The 17,690-nt window shown below is 50.2% G+C and overlaps 1 protein-coding gene across 1 annotated transcript in view; it reads left to right on the plus strand.

Annotated features, from left to right (window-relative positions):
• TMEM132C (transmembrane protein 132C) overlaps positions 1 to 17,690 on the plus strand; it is a 318,194-nt gene that overhangs the window by 233,946 nt on the left and 66,558 nt on the right. The window contains exon 4 of the mRNA XM_088019420.1: positions 4,731 to 4,914. Coding sequence (XP_087875546.1) covers positions 4,731 to 4,914 — 184 coding nt within the window. The remainder of the gene's footprint in view (positions 1 to 4,730; positions 4,915 to 17,690) is intronic.

The following is a 17,690-nucleotide window of genomic DNA, read 5'->3' on the forward strand; positions in this document are numbered from 1 at the left end:
TTTTTTAAGCCAATTTCAAAAATTTCTTTCAAGAGTTACTGCAATAAATCTACACTATTGATTTACCAAGTGGTGGTTCTTAGGCACTCTCTGGAGTCACTTAAGTGTTTAAATTCTTCTCTTTTAATAAAGTAAACAGTATCACAAGCCCCAGATGGGTGGCCATGGAGGGCTTTTAGTCCCTGCAAGACAAAGGTTAGCAAAGATTTCTGTCAGCTCAGAGACAGCAGGAGGGCACTGACCACAGACAGAACTGCAGACAAATTTCTTCCTTTCTTGGTCTCCATATTCCAGAGAAATGTGGTGTAACGTGGTGCCGTGTCTGACAGGGACAGCTACTGAGTAAATGCAAGTCTGAGTGAATCCCAGTTTGCAATGAATGGTGGGCAAGAGCTTCTCTACTGTGACTCGTTCTCAGGGAGCTCCTGGACCAGACCTAGGGGGCATGTTGTAAAGGTGACTTCAGGCAATCAGACATCGAGTCACTGAGAACAAGCGTCCTTTCAAGTCCTGCTGAAAACGAGAACAGCTAACATTTATTGATATCTGCTATTTTGAAACTGTTCTCAGTGCATGACACTTATTCACTCATTTGCTTATCCTATCAACTCTATGAAATGGGAAGGAGCAGCATCCCAAGTTTGCAAACAGGGAAAAGGAGGCTGAGTTGTGCATCGGTACCCAGCTAGTGAAGCCGGGATTTGAACTCGGGAAGTCTGTTTGGAAGCCCACAGCGTGGTCATACCACGCGCTGTGTTTCCTTGGCAGAGTCCCACATTATAGTCTTGGTTCTAACCCCCTCGGTCCCTCCTTCCTCCTCTGTCTCTCACTTCATTCCTTCCTACCTTTTCCCTCCTCCTATTTCTTCCTTCATCTTTTAAACCAATACTTCCTGGAGGCCCAGCATTACAACCTGTCAGGCTGGGGCGGCTTTTCCTGCTGCAGAAGTAAAGGGCACAAGGGGATGACATTAAGGGCCACCTCCAGTCCCATGGCCACCCCTGTCACCACTTCGGTGTGCTAAGGGTCCTGGCATCGCAGTTTGAAAATCATCCCATTGCCTCATCTTCGGGGCCAGCATCTGCCACCTCCACGTGTGGCTCTTGTATGCAGTGCTGCCTCCAGAATACAGGAGCACCCCTTTCCACAGCCAGAGAGAGCAAACTGACAGCCAGCGGCTTGAGCCACATCATGGCTACAAGGTTAAGCTTATTAAATTTTAAAATCCAGAGATTTTGTAGAGAAACTCCAGAAAAAAACAATCTGTCATGATCCACACGGCAGCTGTTGGTGGGAGTGACGTGGCAATGTACCCATTCCAGACAGAGCCGGCGGCCACAGCCACCCGTAGCACCCCTGAAGTCTCCTTTCAAAATATGGCTCAATTCATTTTAATTTGGATACATCCCATTATGCAGTGTTTGGAGATGAGATGGTTGAAAGCTGTGTGGGGTGAGGGAGAGTAGGAAGAGGCAGGACTGCACAGAAGTGAACCAACGAGGGAGCTGATTCTCTTTCTTCCCAAAGGAATTCCTTGTCTTGAGTCAAAATGTTTCATCCGGGGCCTCCCCGGGATTCATCTTGCCGTTGGGCTGGTCTTGCCTGGCCTCCCTCTCACACATGTTCCTGAGGTCACCGCGGACACAGAACAGCTTCTTTGCCTCCTGGTCTGAGGTCTGAAGCCTCCTGCAAGAGGGGGTCAGACGTCTGCCCCCAGTGCCACCCTGGTGTCCCTCTGACCCAGGACTCTGCCAGCTCCGTCGAAAGCTGGAGTTCCCCCCGCCCAAACTTGTGACTTTTGAAATGTTTTCTATCTTGAAACCATGAGTCAGTTTAGTTGACTCACACGTGGTAGTAAGGGGAGGAGGGGGCTTTCCAACGGACGCCTGCCTGGTCATCGCCTTCCGTCCATGGTTGAGGACCAAGTAGTGCAAACACCGACCCTGGGTGCAGGAACACAAGAAAGTCTCTGCTCTGATACTTGTGCAAAATAAGAACCATAATTACTTCCAAAAGGGATTTGAAATAACGGATGCATGGGACCTAGTCCAGTGCCTGGTGCACAGGGAACATTTCACATACAAAGGCCTGTTGTCCTTATTCTTACATTGCCTTGAGCAGAATACCCTAGGAAGGTGACCCATTGTTCACAAAAATCATATAACATAATAACTTTCAAAGTCAGAACAGCAACCACTTCTCCTTCCTCCTGTCCAACACTGCGCCCTCTGTTCCCATAAGTGCAAGGGAGGAGGACGCGGCCGGGGTGTGAGTCATGCCGGCCCCTTCTGCATGCCCGTCTCTTCCCTGGACAACGGGAATCCCGTCATTTCAGTTGTCCAGATGACAAAACTCAGTCTCAGAAGCTGGTGTCACCTGGTACGATGTTCAAAAAAGAGTTTTATAACAAAATGAAGATGGGTGTAGGCTGAGGCGTGTTGCCAACTCAGGCGTATCCCCGTGGGGCCATGATGGGTCTTGGGATAGCTGGACTTGTGCCTCATCCATCATTAAGGGAGTCTGCAGAGCAGAGTCCACTGAACAACCTTGATGTCTCACCGTGTGCCCAGCTCTCCTGTGGACAAGGAGACGCCAAGGTGAGTGTTCTTGCTAAGAGAGCAAGATTAACAGCCCCTCCTCCCCCCAAATAAAGGCATGCCTGTCACCCAGGGAAGAGGGAGACCGGGCCAGAGCTGGTGGGAGGGATTTCTAGAGGCTCAGATCCCTGCAGGCCTCCGCTGCCAGACCAGGTACGAGGCTCTTAGTTTGGAAACGCTCCAGACTCCAAACACTTCTCCCTCATTGTCCAAGGCAAGTCATTCATTCTTGAGATTGCATAGCTCATGGATTGATGCACCAAACACTGGATTGATGTTCCCTCCCAGAGGGATATCCAGCATCTCGTAAATCATGATTTTCTGGGCCCCACTGCTGGCCCAGAGAGCATGAGGTAGATTTCACAAGTCCCAGGGCTTTGGGAAGTGTGGCGACCTCCCTGTCTCCCCCTGCCCCAGCCACAGAGCAGGGCTGAGGGTGATGAGGTGGAGAAGTTAGCATTCTGGCTGCTGAGCAAGCCCCCCGCAAAGACTGGGTGGGTGTGTCCTTATGGCCCCAGCAAAGGGAAGGGCTTCTCCAGCACCCTTCAGAGCGGGACCCGCACATGGTGGGGATGCCGTTTTGAAGCATACTTGTTTCCTTCTTGACATGCTATGGAAAATTCCCCTCAGTTCACCTGGAGCCCCGTAGCCTTCCCAGCGGATGCAGCTAGACATGCTGCGACCTGCCACCACCCCCTTGCAGTGCCCAGCTCCTCAGAATCCTGCCCACCCTACAGACCCCACTGCGTGCCTGGAAAGCCCTTCCTTGTCATTTCCACCAGTAACAACTTTATCGGTTCAACAGCTCCAGGAACCTCTCCAAGTTCCCCTTTCCTGACCTCCTAAAACGAGGGCCGGCAAACTTTTTCCATGAAGGCATAGATAAAGACTTGGGGCGCCGGCGGCCATCCACTACCTAGTGCCCTTGCCCAACCATGCTCTTGCGGCACAGAAGCCCCAGAGGCAAACGTAAACGCACACACGGGGCCGTGTTCCAGTGAAATGACTTATGAGAATGGGCAGCAGGCTGCATTCGGCCCCCAGGCCTCTGTTTGCTGCCCCCTGCACAGGAGCCACTCGCTCGGTGTCCTGTGATTCCTCACTTGACCCCCAGCTGCCGTGGGGGAGGACACGGGACAGGGCGTCCGGAGATGCCACCTTCCATGTGGCTCTGTGTGGTGGTGAGCAAGCCTTTCCCCTTTCTGGGCCTTAATTTCGTTGTCTGAAAGCTTAGACCTTCGCTAGTTCCAAAAGCGTCACGATCACTGGGGCAAGCTTGCTCAAAATACAGCTCTGTGGGGTCCCCTCAGATTTAGGGTATTGATTGGAAGGCTTCGTTGGGCACTGGAGAGTCCCATTAGCCAACGAGCCCCTCCCTCGAGACAGAAGGGGGTGTGCTAGAGGATGCGAGGCAGTTCACACCATCTCCAGGAGCGCCACTGACACGAGCCGGGGACAAGGCATCTGGGGTTGAAGGAGGCAGGACACCGGCCGGCTCTGCGGGGCTCCCGCACAGAAACACTCATCCCGTCCCCTGGCACCGGGGCCCGAGGGCCCATGAGCGTGAACCGCCCCCACTGCTGCCCCAGAAGAGCCAGGAGCCCACACCTGCCCGGACCCCCCTGCAGCGGCCGCGTCCTCACAGGCTTCCCGGTCTGCGTCCCCGAGGAGGGGTCTGACCCCCGTCGGGGCTGCATCCAGCTGCAGGGGAGCGCCCAGGGCCCTTCTGTGCTTCTCTGCCTCTCTAGAACCAGAGGAAACGCTGGACCTGCAGTGCCGGGCACAGCCGTGGAACTGAGCTGAAAAGGAGTCCATTTAGGTCCCAGGTCCTCCAGGCTCATCCTGCAGGGATGGGGCCGACGGGTTCCCGGTGGTCGGAGGAGTCGTAAGACACCGGTCAACACCCCGTGCTCAGACTCTCTCAGCTCCTCCCGCTGTGGGTGCTGCTCCGTCCCAGCCATCCACAGCCCTTAATGTGGGGGTGGCGCCCCGTCCAGGGGCTGCCCCGGAAAGGTGCTGGCTTTTCCCTTAGACTCTAGGTGCAGCTGTGACGGGGGCGTGGGCAGAGGGAGAGAAGGACCCTTCCACGGGACAAAGTCGGCTCAAAGCCATTCTCCTTTGCTCCTTTTGCAGAAGCAGCAGCTTGTTCAGCGAGGTCGTGCAGATGAACTTCGAAATAGCCAGCTTCAGCAGCCTCTCGGGGACACAGCCCATCGCCTGGCAGGTGGAATATCCACGGAGAGCGACCACAGACAGCGCCGTGTCCGAGATCTTCATCAGCCAGAAGGACCTGGCTGGTATCGTTCCCCTGGCCACGGTAAGACCCGTGTGGGCCCAACGGCGCCCCTGAGGGCTTCCTTCTGGCCCAGGACGCCGGTGCCGGTGCCTCGGGAGTCACTGTATCATGTCTGAACCTTGGTTACCTTCCTGCTTCCCTCACAACCCTCACTCTAACTGCATCCCAGTTTGTTACGGACTTCCTTCGCCTCTAGTTGCCCCAGTCCTGTCTGGCCTTGTTCCCTGTCTGGCCTTCTGTTCCCTGTTAGAAGGAGACGTGAGGCCACTTTGCATATTCAGCAGAGGAGCCAGGCAGGGCGGTCACGGCAAACGACAGCAGAGGTTCAGGTGCTGCACACGACCCCAGTGATTCTGGCTAACGTTGCACAGCCAAAGTGGTAGGGGGCTCTGCTCCATGTGGGCTCTTGGGGGCCTCGATGGATGGGCCCTTCACCGTCTTACAGCTATAACATCAGGAATACGTGGCCTCCATGGTCTCTGTGACAGAGGAAGGGGCGGTTGGAGAGTCACATGCTTTTCTAAGCAATGGCCTGGAAATGACATGTGACTCTCTCCCCACCACACACCCGCTGTTAGTCCTAAGGAGTCCCGTGGCCCCGTCAGATCTCCAGAGGGTGCAGGGGAAGGGCTGGGTGAGCACCACGGTCTACGCCTCACTGCGTGGTGCATCAACATGGCCTTGACCCACATAGACCACGGCATGGACACAGTCCACACAGACCCAGGTGTGACTTCTGGCTCGACCCTGTGGCCGCTGGGAACGAGCAAGGGAGAGAGGATTGTGAGAAGCCACACGGCAGTTTTGCTCTGTGGTCGCTCACCTCCACCTGCTGTGCTCAGCACCGCCCCACGGAGACGCCCTGCCAGGAGGTCCAAGAGGATAGCCTTTCAGAGGTGCGTGGAGAGTCCTTTGACGTTCAGCTACAAGTGTCTTTGCCAGAATTCGCCCTCCCTCACATGGAGCCTGGCACAGAAATTGTAAAACTAATTTCTGTTCAGCTTTGGCATAAGCAGGCTTCACTGATACCAAGCTGGGAAATGTATCAATTAGGATTTGTTGGGTTCCATGTGACGAAACACCACCCAGTTGGCGTAAGCACAGCGAGAATCTTCTGGCTTGTGCGACTCCGAGTCCAGGATCCGTCCTGGCCTCCCATCTGCCAGATCAGGACTCAGCTCCGTCTCCAGGACTGTTTTATTCTGCCTCTTGGCTTCCCTCTGCATCTACTCATGATGGCAGCTGATACTCCTGCCAAACGGTTCAAGCCTCGAGCCCAGGAAGGGCACCTGGCTCATTTCCAGAAACCCCGACAAAGGCTTCACTGCCACGACGACTCCCCTGGGGTCATGCTGTCTCCCTGAAGCAGCCCCCGTGACAGGGGCTTACACCCCCAGAGTCTGCGCGGGTTGGAACAGACGCTGTGGGTCGCCTGCCCTGCTCTCGCCTCGCCTTCCACCTCAAGCACCAGCTCATTTTCGCCCAAAGCCGTCCTTCCCACCTGTGCAGCAGGGCACAAGCACTGAGGGATCGGCATACCCCATCCAGGAAGCTCTCCGCACTGCAGCTCCCGGGAGCGGGCAGACTGAGTCCAGCTCCCTGGGCCCGCCTGGGGGTTGACTGTGAGGCAGGGGCTCCACAGTGCTGCCTCCGCCTGGCCCAGCGCAACTAGGCTGCAATCACAGCCCGTGGTCCCTTGCTGGGTAATGCCCGCCATGGTCCCGTGTGCCTTGTCCCACTTCCCACTCCCTGACCAACGTTGCCCGCACCTCACAATAAACCACTTGCAGTGGAATCTTTCCAGGAAAGCCCAAACCAAGACATGGGTCAGCCGCACAAACCACGTGAGTTTGAGAGCAGAGAGTTTTCAGTATTGTTTCGCTAGAAAGCTTGAGAATGGACACCGGGCAGCAAACGGACACACGGCCCCTCCTGATATCTGGCATGCAAGGAGTTGAAATGCCTTTTATGCAAATAACGAAGTCACTCTGTGGACAGGACACAGCAAAGTACGATCTCAGGACCACACCCAGCCTCTGCTTATTTCTCTAAGTCAAGTTTTAGGGGCACGCAGCCACGCCCATCCAGCTCTGCGTGGTCTGTGGCCGCTTTGGTTGGCCACAGGAAGAACGAGCAGCCGTGGCAGGTGAGGAGTGGTCCACCACGGCTTAAGTGTGCACTGACGGCCCTTTCTGGAAAACACGTACCAATCCCTACCACAGCAGAACTGAAAGAGTGGTGTCTCAACTCTGGCTGCACCTGTGAATCACCTAGGAGGCCTTAGAAATGATTGTTGGGGCCCCAACCTGACAAATTCAGTGAGGCCCCCCGGGGGCTGGGAGGCAGGCACCCGTGGGTGGTTCCACGGTGCAGCCAGAGCTGGAGACTGAGAAGCACCAAAGCCATTACTCTCCTATTGCTGCTATCAGCCTGCCTTGCTAAGAGCTTGTGGGCAAGAGCCCCACTTGGCTGAACTGCACGGTGGGTTCCCGGAAACAGATCAGCCAGAGCTCTTCAGTGACACAGACCACCCCCAGCCCGACGCCCACGGGGTTCGCGGAACCGAACCGTCTAGAAAAGGGGTCTCGAGCTCATGCGTGTTGAGATCCCCCAGAGATCGTGCTCACGCGCAGAGCCTCATTCCGGAGGCCTGACTTGGGTGACTTTAGAGGGCGAGTTAGGTCAGCGCTGCGGGGCTGTAGACTGTGCGCGGAGCAAACGATGTCAGCACGGAAGCTGGCTTCCCCTTCCGCTTTCCTCTGCGTGCCGCGCCCGGTTAGAGTCACCGCGCCCGAGGCTTGTCCCCAGGGTGGCCCCGGGCAGTGCTGGGCTGACACCATCAGAGCCTCGCGTCCAGCAGGAGAAGAGCGAAAGCCTGGCGGCCAACACTCAGGGCGATCTCCTGGGACCCGCTCTGAGGAGCACTGATTGGCTCGGCTCGGGGCACGTGGCCAACCCGAAGCCAATCGCTGAAGCCGAATGCTCTGATTGGCGGAGCCTGGGGAGTGTGTGCCCCCAAAGGCAGGCTCAGTCCGCTGTCTGTTTTTGTCCACCTTGCAAGCTGGGAATGGTTTTTGTATTTCCGAGTAGCTGCATTGGAAGCGATTATATAAGGGGCTTCTTTTTTTTTTTTTTTTTCAATTTTATTATATTATGTTAGTCACCAAACAATACATCATTCGTTTTTGATGTGGTGATCCACGATCCGTTGTTTTCATTAACCCAGTGCTCCATGCAGCACGTGCCCTCCTTAATACCCACCACCGGGCTCACCAATCCCCCCTCCCCCCTCCCCTCTAGAACGCTGTTTGTTTCTCAGAGCCCATAGTGTCTCATGGTTCATCTCTCCCTCCGATTCCCCCCCCCCCCATTTTTCTCTTCCTTCTCCTAATGTCCTCCATGCTATGCCTTATGTTCCACAAATAAGTGAAACCATATGATAATTGACTTTCTCTGCTTGACTTATTTCACTGAGCATCATCTCCTCCAGTCCCATCCATGTTGAGGTACAAGTTGGGTATTCAACCTTTCTGACGGCTGAGTAATACTCCATTGTATATATGGACCACATCTTCTTTATCCATTCATCTGTTGAAGGGCATCTCGGCTCTTTCCACAGTTTGGCTATTGCGGACATTGCTGCTATGAACATTGGGGTGCATATGGTCCTTCTTTTCACTACATCTGTGTCTTTGGGGTAAATACCCAGGAGTGCATTTGCTGGGTCATAGGGTAGCTCTATTTTTCAATTTTTGAGGAACCTCCACACTGTTTTCCAAAGTGGCTGCACCAACTTGCATTCCCCCCAACAGTGTAAGAGGGTCCCCTTTCTCCACAACGTCCCCAACATTTGTTGTTTCTTTCCCTGTCCATTTTTGCCATTCTGACTGGTGTAAGGTGGTATCTCAATGTGGTTTTGATTTGAATTTCCCAGATGGCTCATGATGATGAACATTTTTTCATGTGTCTGTTAGCCATTTGTATGTCTTCTTCAGAGAAGTGCCTTTTCATATCTTCTGCCCACTTTTTGACTTGATTATTTGTTTTTTGGGTGTTGAGTTTGGAGAAGTTCTTTATAGATCTTGGATACCAGCCCTTTATCTGTAGTGTCATTTGGAAATATCTTCTCCCATTCTGTGGGTTGCCTCTTTGTTTTGTTGACTGTTTCCTTTGCTGTGCAGAAGCTTTTTATCTTGATGAAGTCCCAAAAGTTCATTTTTGCTTTTGTTTCACTAGCATTTGGAGATGTAACTTGAATTTGCTGTGGGCGGTGTCAAAGAGGTTACTGCCTATGTTCTCCTCTAAGATTTTGATGGATTCCTGTCTCACATTGAGGTCTTTCATCCACTTTGAGTTTATCTTTGTGAATGGTGTTAGAGAATGGTCGAGTTTCATTCTTCTGCATGTGGCTGTCCAATTTTCCCGGCACCATTTGTTGAAGAGACTGTCTCTTGTCCATGGCATGTTTTTTCCTGTTTTGTCAAAGATTATTTGACCATAGAGTTGCGGGTCCATATCTGGGTCCTCTATTCTGTTCCATTGGTCTATGTGTCTGTTTTTGTGCCAGTACTGTGCTGTCTTGGTGATCACAGCTTTATAATATAGCTTGAAATCGGGCCACGTGGTGCCCCCAGCTTTGTTTTTCTTTTTCAAAATTTCCTTGGCGATTCAGGGTCTTTTATGATTCCATACAAATTGTAGGATTGTTTGTTCCAGCACTTTGAAAAATGTCATAGGAATTTTAATCGGGATGGCATTGAAGGTATAGATTGCTCTGGGTAGCATAGACATTTTAACAATGTTTATTCTTCCAATCCATGAGCATGGGATATTTTTCTATCTTTTTGTGTCTTCTTCAATTTCTTTCATGAGTGTTCGGTAGTTCCTAGAGTATAGACCCTTTACCTCTTTGGTTAGGTTTATTCCGAGGTATCTTACGGTTTTTGGTGGAATTGGAAATGGAATCGTTTCTCTAATTTCTCTTTCTACAGTTGCATTGTTAGTGTATAAGAAAGCAACTGATTTCTCTGCATTGATTTTGTATCCTGCCACATTACTGAATTGCTGTATGAGTTCTAGTAATTTGGGGGTGGAGTATTTTGGTATCATGTCGTCTGTGAAAAGAGAGAGTTTGACTTCTTTGCCAATTTGAATAACTGTTACTTCTTTTTGTTGTCTGAGTGCTGTTGCTAGGACTTCTAGTACTATGTTGAACAATAGTGGCAAGAGTGGGCATCCATGACGTGTTCCTGATCGTAAGGGAAAGGCTCTCAGCTTTTCCCCATTGAGGATGATATTTGCTGTGGGTTTTTCATAGATGGATTTTATGAACTTGAGGAATGTTCCCTCTATCCCTGTACTCTGAAGAGTTTTAATCAGGAAAGGTTGTTGTATTTTGTCAAATGCTTTTTCTGCATCAATTGAGAAGACCATATGGTTCTTCTCCTTCTTCTTATTAATGTGTTCTATCACATTGATTGATTTGTGAATGTTGAACCACCCTTTAATCCCAGGGATAAATCCCACTTGGTTGTGGTGGATGATCCTTTTAATGTATTGTTGGATCCTATTAGCTAGGATTTTGTTGAGGATTTTGGAATCCATATTCATCACGGATATCGGTCTGAAATTCTCCTTTTGATGGGGTCTTTGCCTGGTTTGGGGATTAAAGTAATGCTGGCCTCTTAGAATCAGTTTGGAAGTTTTCCTTCTGTTTCTATTTTTTGAAACAGCTTCAGTAGAATAGGTATTATTTCTTCTTTGAATGTTTGGTAGAATTCCCCAGGGAATCCATCAGGCCCTGGACTCTTGTTTTTTGGGAGGTTTTTGATCACTGCTTCAATCTCGTTACTGGTTATTGGCCTATTCAGGTTGTCAATTTCTTCCTGTTTCAGTCTTGGCAGCTTATAGGTTTCCAGGAAGGCCTCCATTTCATCCAGATTGCTCAGTTTATTGGCATATAGTTGTTGATAGTAATTTCTAATAATTGTTTCTATTTCCTTGGTGTTAGTCATGATCTCTCCCCTTTCATTCATAATTTTATTAATTTGGGTCCTTTCTCTTTTCTTTTGGATAAGTCTGGCCAGTGGTTTATCAATCTTATTAATTCTTTCAAAGAAGCAACTTCTAGTTTCGTTGATCTGATCTACTGTGTTTCTGGTTTCTAATTCATTGATCTCTGCTCTAATTTTAATTATTTCTCTTCTAATGCATGGTTTAGGCATCGTTTGTTGCTTTTTCTCTAGTTCTTAAAGGTGTAGAGTTAGTTGGTGAATTCGGGATTTTTCTGTCTTTTTGAGTGAGGCTTGGATGGCTATGTATGTCCCCCTTAGGGCTGTCTTTGCAGTATCCCATAGGTTTTGGACCGATGTGTTTTCATTCTCATTGATTTCCATGAATTGTTTAAGTTCTTCTTTGATTTCCTCATTGACCAAGCATTCTTGAGCAGAGTGGTCTTTAGCTTCCAAGTGTTTGAATTTCTGCCAAATTTTTTCCTGTGACTGAGTTCCAGTTTTAAAGCATTGTGGTCTGAGAATATGCAGGGAATAATTTCAATCTTTTGGTATCAGTTGAGACCTGATTTGTGACCCAGTATGTGGTCTACTCTGGAGAAAGTTCCATGTGCACTCGAGAAGAATGAGTATTCTGTTGTTTTAGGGTGGAATGTTCTATGGAATGTTTAGGGTGGAATATCTATGAGGTCCATCTGGTCCAGTGTATTATTCAAAGCTCTTGTTTCCTTGTTGATTTCCTGCTTAGATGATCTGTCCATTGCTGAGAGTGGAGTATTGAGGTCTCCTACAATTAACGTATTATTATCAATATGACTCTTTATTTTGGTTAACAGTTGGCTTATGTAAATGGCTGCTCCCATGTTGGGGGCATAGATATTTACAATTGTTAGATCTTCTTGTTGGATATAGACCCTTTAAGAATGATAGAGTGTCCTTCTGTGTCTCTAATTACAGACTTTAGTTTAAAATCTAATTTGTCTGATTTAAGAATTGCTACCCCAGCTTTCTTTTGAGGTCCGCTGGCATGGAAGATGGATCTCCATCCCTTCACTTTCAGTCTGGATGTATCTTTAGGTTCAAAATGAGTCTCTTGTAGGCAGCATATGGCTGGGTCCTGTTTTTTTTATCCAATCTGCAACCCTGTGCTGTTTTATGGGAGCATTTAGGCCATTCACGTTGAGAGTGATTATTGAAAGATGGGAATTAATTGTCATCATGTTGCCTGTGAAGACGTTGTTTTTATAGATTGTCCCTGTAAATTTCTGTTGTATATCACTCTTGGGGTCTTTCTCCTTTTATAGAATCCCCTTAATATTTCTTGCAGGGCCGGCTTAGTGGTCACATATTCTTTCAGTTTCTGCCGGTCGTGGAAGCTCTGCATCTCTCCATCCATTCTAAATGACAGCCTTGCCAGATGAAGTATTCTTGGCTGCATGTTCTTCTCACTTAGTACTCTGAATATGCCTTGCCAGGCCTTTCTGGCTTGCCAGGTCTCTGTGGATAGGTCTGACGTTATTCTGATGTTCCTCCCTCTGTATGTAAGGAATCTCTTCCCCCTAACTGCCCTTAAGATGGTTTCCTTGGCTCTAAGATTTGCGAGTTTTACTATTACATGCCTGGGTGTTGGCCTGTTTTCCTTGATCTTGGGAGGGGTCCTCTCTGCCTCTAGGATGCGAATGTTTGTTTCATTCCCCAGATTAGGGAAGTTCTCAGCTACGATATGCTCAAATACATCTTCTAGTCCTCTCTCTCTCTCTCTCTCCACTTCCTCCAGGATTCCAATTATTCTGATATTGGAATGCTTCATGGTGTCGCTTATTTCTCTGATTCTATTTTCATGGATTCTGAGTTGTTTTTCCCTGGGCTCCTCTTTTCCCTTTTTATCTATTATATTGTCTTCCAGGTCGCTTATTCATTCTTCTGCCTCAGTTACCCTAGCTGTTAGATTATCTAGATTGGATTGGATCTCATTGATAGCAGTTTTAAGTTCTGCCAATTCAGCTTTCATTTCTGCCCTTAGAGACTCCTTGTTGTCATTAATTGATTTCTCCATTCTAGCCATTGTCTTCACAATTGCTAGCCTGAATTCCATCTCCGACATCTTGGTTATATCTGGATCCATCTGTAAATCTGCAGCATAAGTCATGATCTCTGAGTCTTTTCTATTTTGGGGGTTCCTCCTCCTAGTCATTCTGTTGATGGGTGTTTGAGGGATTATTGACCAGAACCCAAGCAAGATGCATCTGTTTTCTTGGGACCTTAGGGGCGCTGGCCTCTCGTTTTCCCAGCCTGTCTTCTGGGGGAGGGGCCTGCCTTGCTGTTACTCAGGCAACCCTGTTTGGGCGGAGTTGCCCTGCCCCCCTGTGGCGGGGGATGGGCTCAACGGGAATCAGTTTTGGGGGCTTTTGTACTCTGGCGGCTTTTCCTGGCGGCTTTCCGCGTCTCTTCCGCGAGGCAGAGCAGAAGAGACCGTTTCCAACCCTCTGCCTCAGAGCAGAGAGACCGCAGTCTGTTCTTCAGTGAGCTCTCCAGGCCACACTCTCTCCATTTCTGTCCGTGCTGCTATAACCTGCAGCGTCCTGGGTTGTGCGCCCCTCCGCAGCGCCCCCAGTCCTGCCTCCAGGTCGGGGCACGTCTCTGCCCTTGTGCTTCCAAAACCGCCAGCCGCCCCCAGTTCACAGGCGCGACCCCGCCCGCTCCGGGTTTCTGCCCCGGGGGCTGCCCTAAAGTCCTTTCCCCGCCACTACGGGTCTGCGAGTCTGTGCCCCGTCCCCAGCGCGCGAGGCTGTCGCTCACCGGCGGTGCAGGATCCCCACGGCCAGGCTCCCTCCTGCTGCCGTTTATCCTCCGATATCTGCCCGCGGAATCACGGCTCCCTGCTTTGTACCTTGAAACCAACCGCCTGCGATATTCTGTTTGTAGAGATCCAGATCTTCTTACATCTCAGGCTGGTTTCGTGGGTGCTCAGAGTGGTCTGGCAGATATCCAGCTCAATTCCGGGGACCAGTTGAAATAGGGTCCCCTACTCCTCCGCCATCTTTCCCTCTCCCTATAAGGGGCTTCTTAATAGGCTCAGTGTTGCCTCTTGGCTGGCAAACCCTAAAATACTTTCCATCTGGCCCTTTAGGGAGAAAGTTAGCAGACCTGTGACCTGGAACATCAGCATCACTTCTAGGGTGTACGTGATTAGCTCCTGTCCTACTTAGTTTAAAAAGATAAGGCTTTCAGATACTGTTAAAAGCAAAATCATGGTAAGGATAGGGGATACTATTTTGCCATACTTTCCAAGGGGCCACAAGAAAGCCCTCTTCCAAGCAAGATGTGATTATTGTGTTTTTGTAATGCTTTTAAGGTAAAATGGAGTAACTACTTATGTCATACCCAGAATCCCTTTGTTTGCAAGTAACTATAAATGAATTTGAACTGGCTTCATCCCAAAGAATTTTGACGGACTCACGTGGCTGCCCTGGGGCAGAGACGGCAGGTCTGTATTTAGGTGCTCAGTGATGTCCTCAGTTTGCATCCCCTGCAAGGTACAGTTTGACCTCAGCTGTGCAGAGCAGTGTGAGAAGTTTGGAACTATGATGACAGGCAGCCAGCAAGTAAGGCAGTTTGGAGCAACTTCTAGTCTCAGTTTCACTATTTTCAAAATTGGTTTTTTATTTTCTAGAATGAACTTTAGTACAGTTTTAAGTAGCCAAAATGTCAAGTTTTATTGGAATCAACTAACAAATAGAACTGAAGCTTGACTAAGAGATGAGAAGCTTTAAAAAAAAAAAAGTAAACAAGAAGGAAATCTGTATATTACCTGTTAGCGGTTGGTGAGTCAAGTGGTCAGGTCTTGGAAAAAATTAAGTAAACTCCCCCCAGTGGTCGCTCATTCTAAAGAAATACAAACATCAGAAAGGTCAAATAGAGGACTGCCAGTTGGGAAAGATGCCTTGTTAGGGAAGTTCTCACCTTCAAATCAGGCCTTCTCAAACGCCTTCCTCATCCAGGTGAGAAAGGCAGGAATCCAGCGACTCATCAGTGGCCTTGGATCCCCCTCAGCTGCAGGCTCCAGCTCCCGGGAAGTAGATGAGATGGGAAGGGGGAAGGGCTTCAGCTCTCCTTCAAAGTGAGCCATCGAGGCAGGAGTCTCTGAGCCACATGGTCCCTTGGCACTACTTTGTGTGGAGAGCACTGACCTGCAAAGCCGACATTCACTCACCCCTTTCCCGCTTTCTTGGCAAAGGGTCCTTTCTTTGCTTGGAGGCAGGAAAGCCCCAGGTCTCAGCTCTGGGGCCTCAAGCACCCCTCCCTCCAGTCCCCGGCCCAGGCCCTGCCCACACTGCATGCACACTCTGGGGGTGCCGACAGCTTGGGGGTGCTGACAGTCTGGGAGTACCTACACTCTGGGGATGCTGAAGCTGAGGGGGGCTCACACTCTAGGAGCGGCTGATGTTCTGGGGAAGCGGACACTCTGAGGGTACCTACACTCTGGGGATGCCAACAGACAGCGGACAGGTAGACAGCTCACAGGACAGGACCAGGTATCAGTAAGATGCTGTTACCTGAAGACAGGTGACGCAGGGCAAAGCAGTGGAGCGTGTTTCTCGTTCTGTTAGTGCCTCCGTGTTTCTCCCTAGTGTTTATTTAAAAATAAAAAACTAAATTTAATGGATAGTCTAGAGTAAGCAGGAACCCTTCATTTGGGCAGGTGTAGGAAGAGACCCTTTGCTCCAGGACTGACTGCTGAGTCCCAGATGGAGTTTCCTGGGAGGTGGCGAGATTGACACCAAATTTTGAAGAGTTTCAAACGTCGCCATTTTTTGCCTTTGCAAACTTAAGATGAAATCATTTTCCTTGACCCCTGAAACATGGTGGGAATTTGGGGGTTTTTTCCCTTATATAAAGCTTTCAAAATTCCTAGAACGTGTCCACATCTCTCCGCATAAAATCAAATTTAAAATAAAGTGGCTGTCGCCAGGGCTGTTTAAAGAAGAGATTGGTACTTGTTCTCACATCTGCAGAATGATGATCTTAATCCTCACCTCTCTGGGGCGTCACGGAGACTCATTAAGGCTTGAGAAATGCCGGGAGCCCTGGACCAAGTGTGCAGCAAAGGAGGATGGCCGGTGTGGGGGACGGGGGTGGGGGGGAGGGAGGCAGCAGTTTGCCCTCCTGCTCTGCTCAGCTTCGGGCCCTGGGGGGCTGGCCTCTGTGGACTGTAGCCTCCAGCCCCTCTGGCCCTCTGGCTTCTGGTGGGGTCCAGCCAGCGGGAGGCATGGGGGGTGATTGGACAGAGCCAGAGAGAGACGGAGGCTCCTGTTGTCGGTTGAATTATGACCCCAAAAAGCTATGTTGATGTCGTCGTCCCTCTTCATCTTGCTGCAAGTCCGCCAGAGGCATGGTCTTCTCAGCCTACAGCTCCTGTCCTGTGGGGGACCCTGCTTTCCGTGGTTCTCCTTCCTCTGGGCTCCAGAAACTGGCTGCCTCCCCCTGCCCCTGGATCTGGGGCTCCTAAGAGCTCCCAGCCGCACCATCCCCGGCTACTCCCTCTGCTCCTGCCCACAGCTCTGTTGGGAGCCCGTCATTACCCATCCTCTGACCCAGCCCTTTGAGGCGGCCCCCTGTCTCAGCCAGGACCCTGAGGGAAGCAGGCTCCATCTCCCTTCTAGTTCACGATCGTCCTCAGAAGCAAACATGGTCAGGAAGGGGTCCTGACAATGTTCATCCTCTCTTCATAGAGAATTAACACTGAAGGTACAGGTTATGGGATCTTTTGGGGTCTCTGAACCTGGTGGCTGGATTGTTCTACCCGACAGCATCCTGCGGCAGCTCTTCGCATCCTTTCCCTGCTAAGTTCGCAGAACCCGATGTGGGGGGAGAACGGGCATTGGCAGGCGGGGGGATTGTCGAGATGCTCTTGGACTTGCTTGTCAATCTGCAAGTGATGAATGGTTTCGCTCTGCTTGGGGGTCCACGGGGAAGCCTGTCGGCAATATCGTCCCGGTTCGAGAAGGCATCAGCAGACATTTCAAAGAACTGAGAGACGCCTCTTTTGACGGGGATTGGAGAATATTATTTTTAAAGAGACAATAGAAAAATGTTTTATTGTTTCCCAGAAACATCCTACCCTGATAATTCATGCTCCTTTTCCTACTTGGAAATTATATATTGTGACTCCCCTGAGAGTGTTTTAAGGATGGCTTCAATGCTCTCAGGCAATTGAAAAATGTTTGCTGGGTTGAAAAATAACTATATGGGCAGAATAAGTATGTTCTTGTCACAGCTAGAGATTTACTATGGAATTCAATTTAGAAATACCCCTCCCTCCAGCTGACTGGCACGGGTCTCTGTCTAAAAAGCAAGTTGGAGACTGGTCTGAAGCTGTTTTTGACTTGGAAGGAATGTTTTCAGGGTTACCAATGAATTATCTGAGGAATGACCCCTTACCCACCACCCGCGAGAAAGGAGGAAATGCCCAGACGGTGGGAGCGGTCGGTGCTGGTGTTCGCGCTGCCGGCCCCAGTAGCTCAGCTGGGTTTCCCCAGCAGCAAAGCATGGCGTGGGGTAGAGGGATGCTCAGACCTCGTCCAAGTTTAGACTTCCTGTTATTCTACTTTCTTTTAAAGATTTTATTTCTTTATTTGACACAGAGAGAGTGAGAGCATGAGCAGGGAGCAGCAGGCAGAGAGAGAGAGAGAAACAGGCTTCCCACTGAGCAGGGAGCCCAATGCGGGGCTCGATCCCAGGACCCCCGGGGATCATGACCTGAGCCGAAGGCAGACTCATAACTGA

The sequence above is a fragment of the Eumetopias jubatus genome, unplaced genomic scaffold (genome assembly GCF_037043125.1).
Source record: "Eumetopias jubatus isolate StellerSeaLion01/CBP00866 unplaced genomic scaffold, mEumJub1_p1.0 scaffold_16, whole genome shotgun sequence".
Lineage (NCBI taxonomy): Eukaryota > Metazoa > Chordata > Mammalia > Carnivora > Otariidae > Eumetopias > Eumetopias jubatus.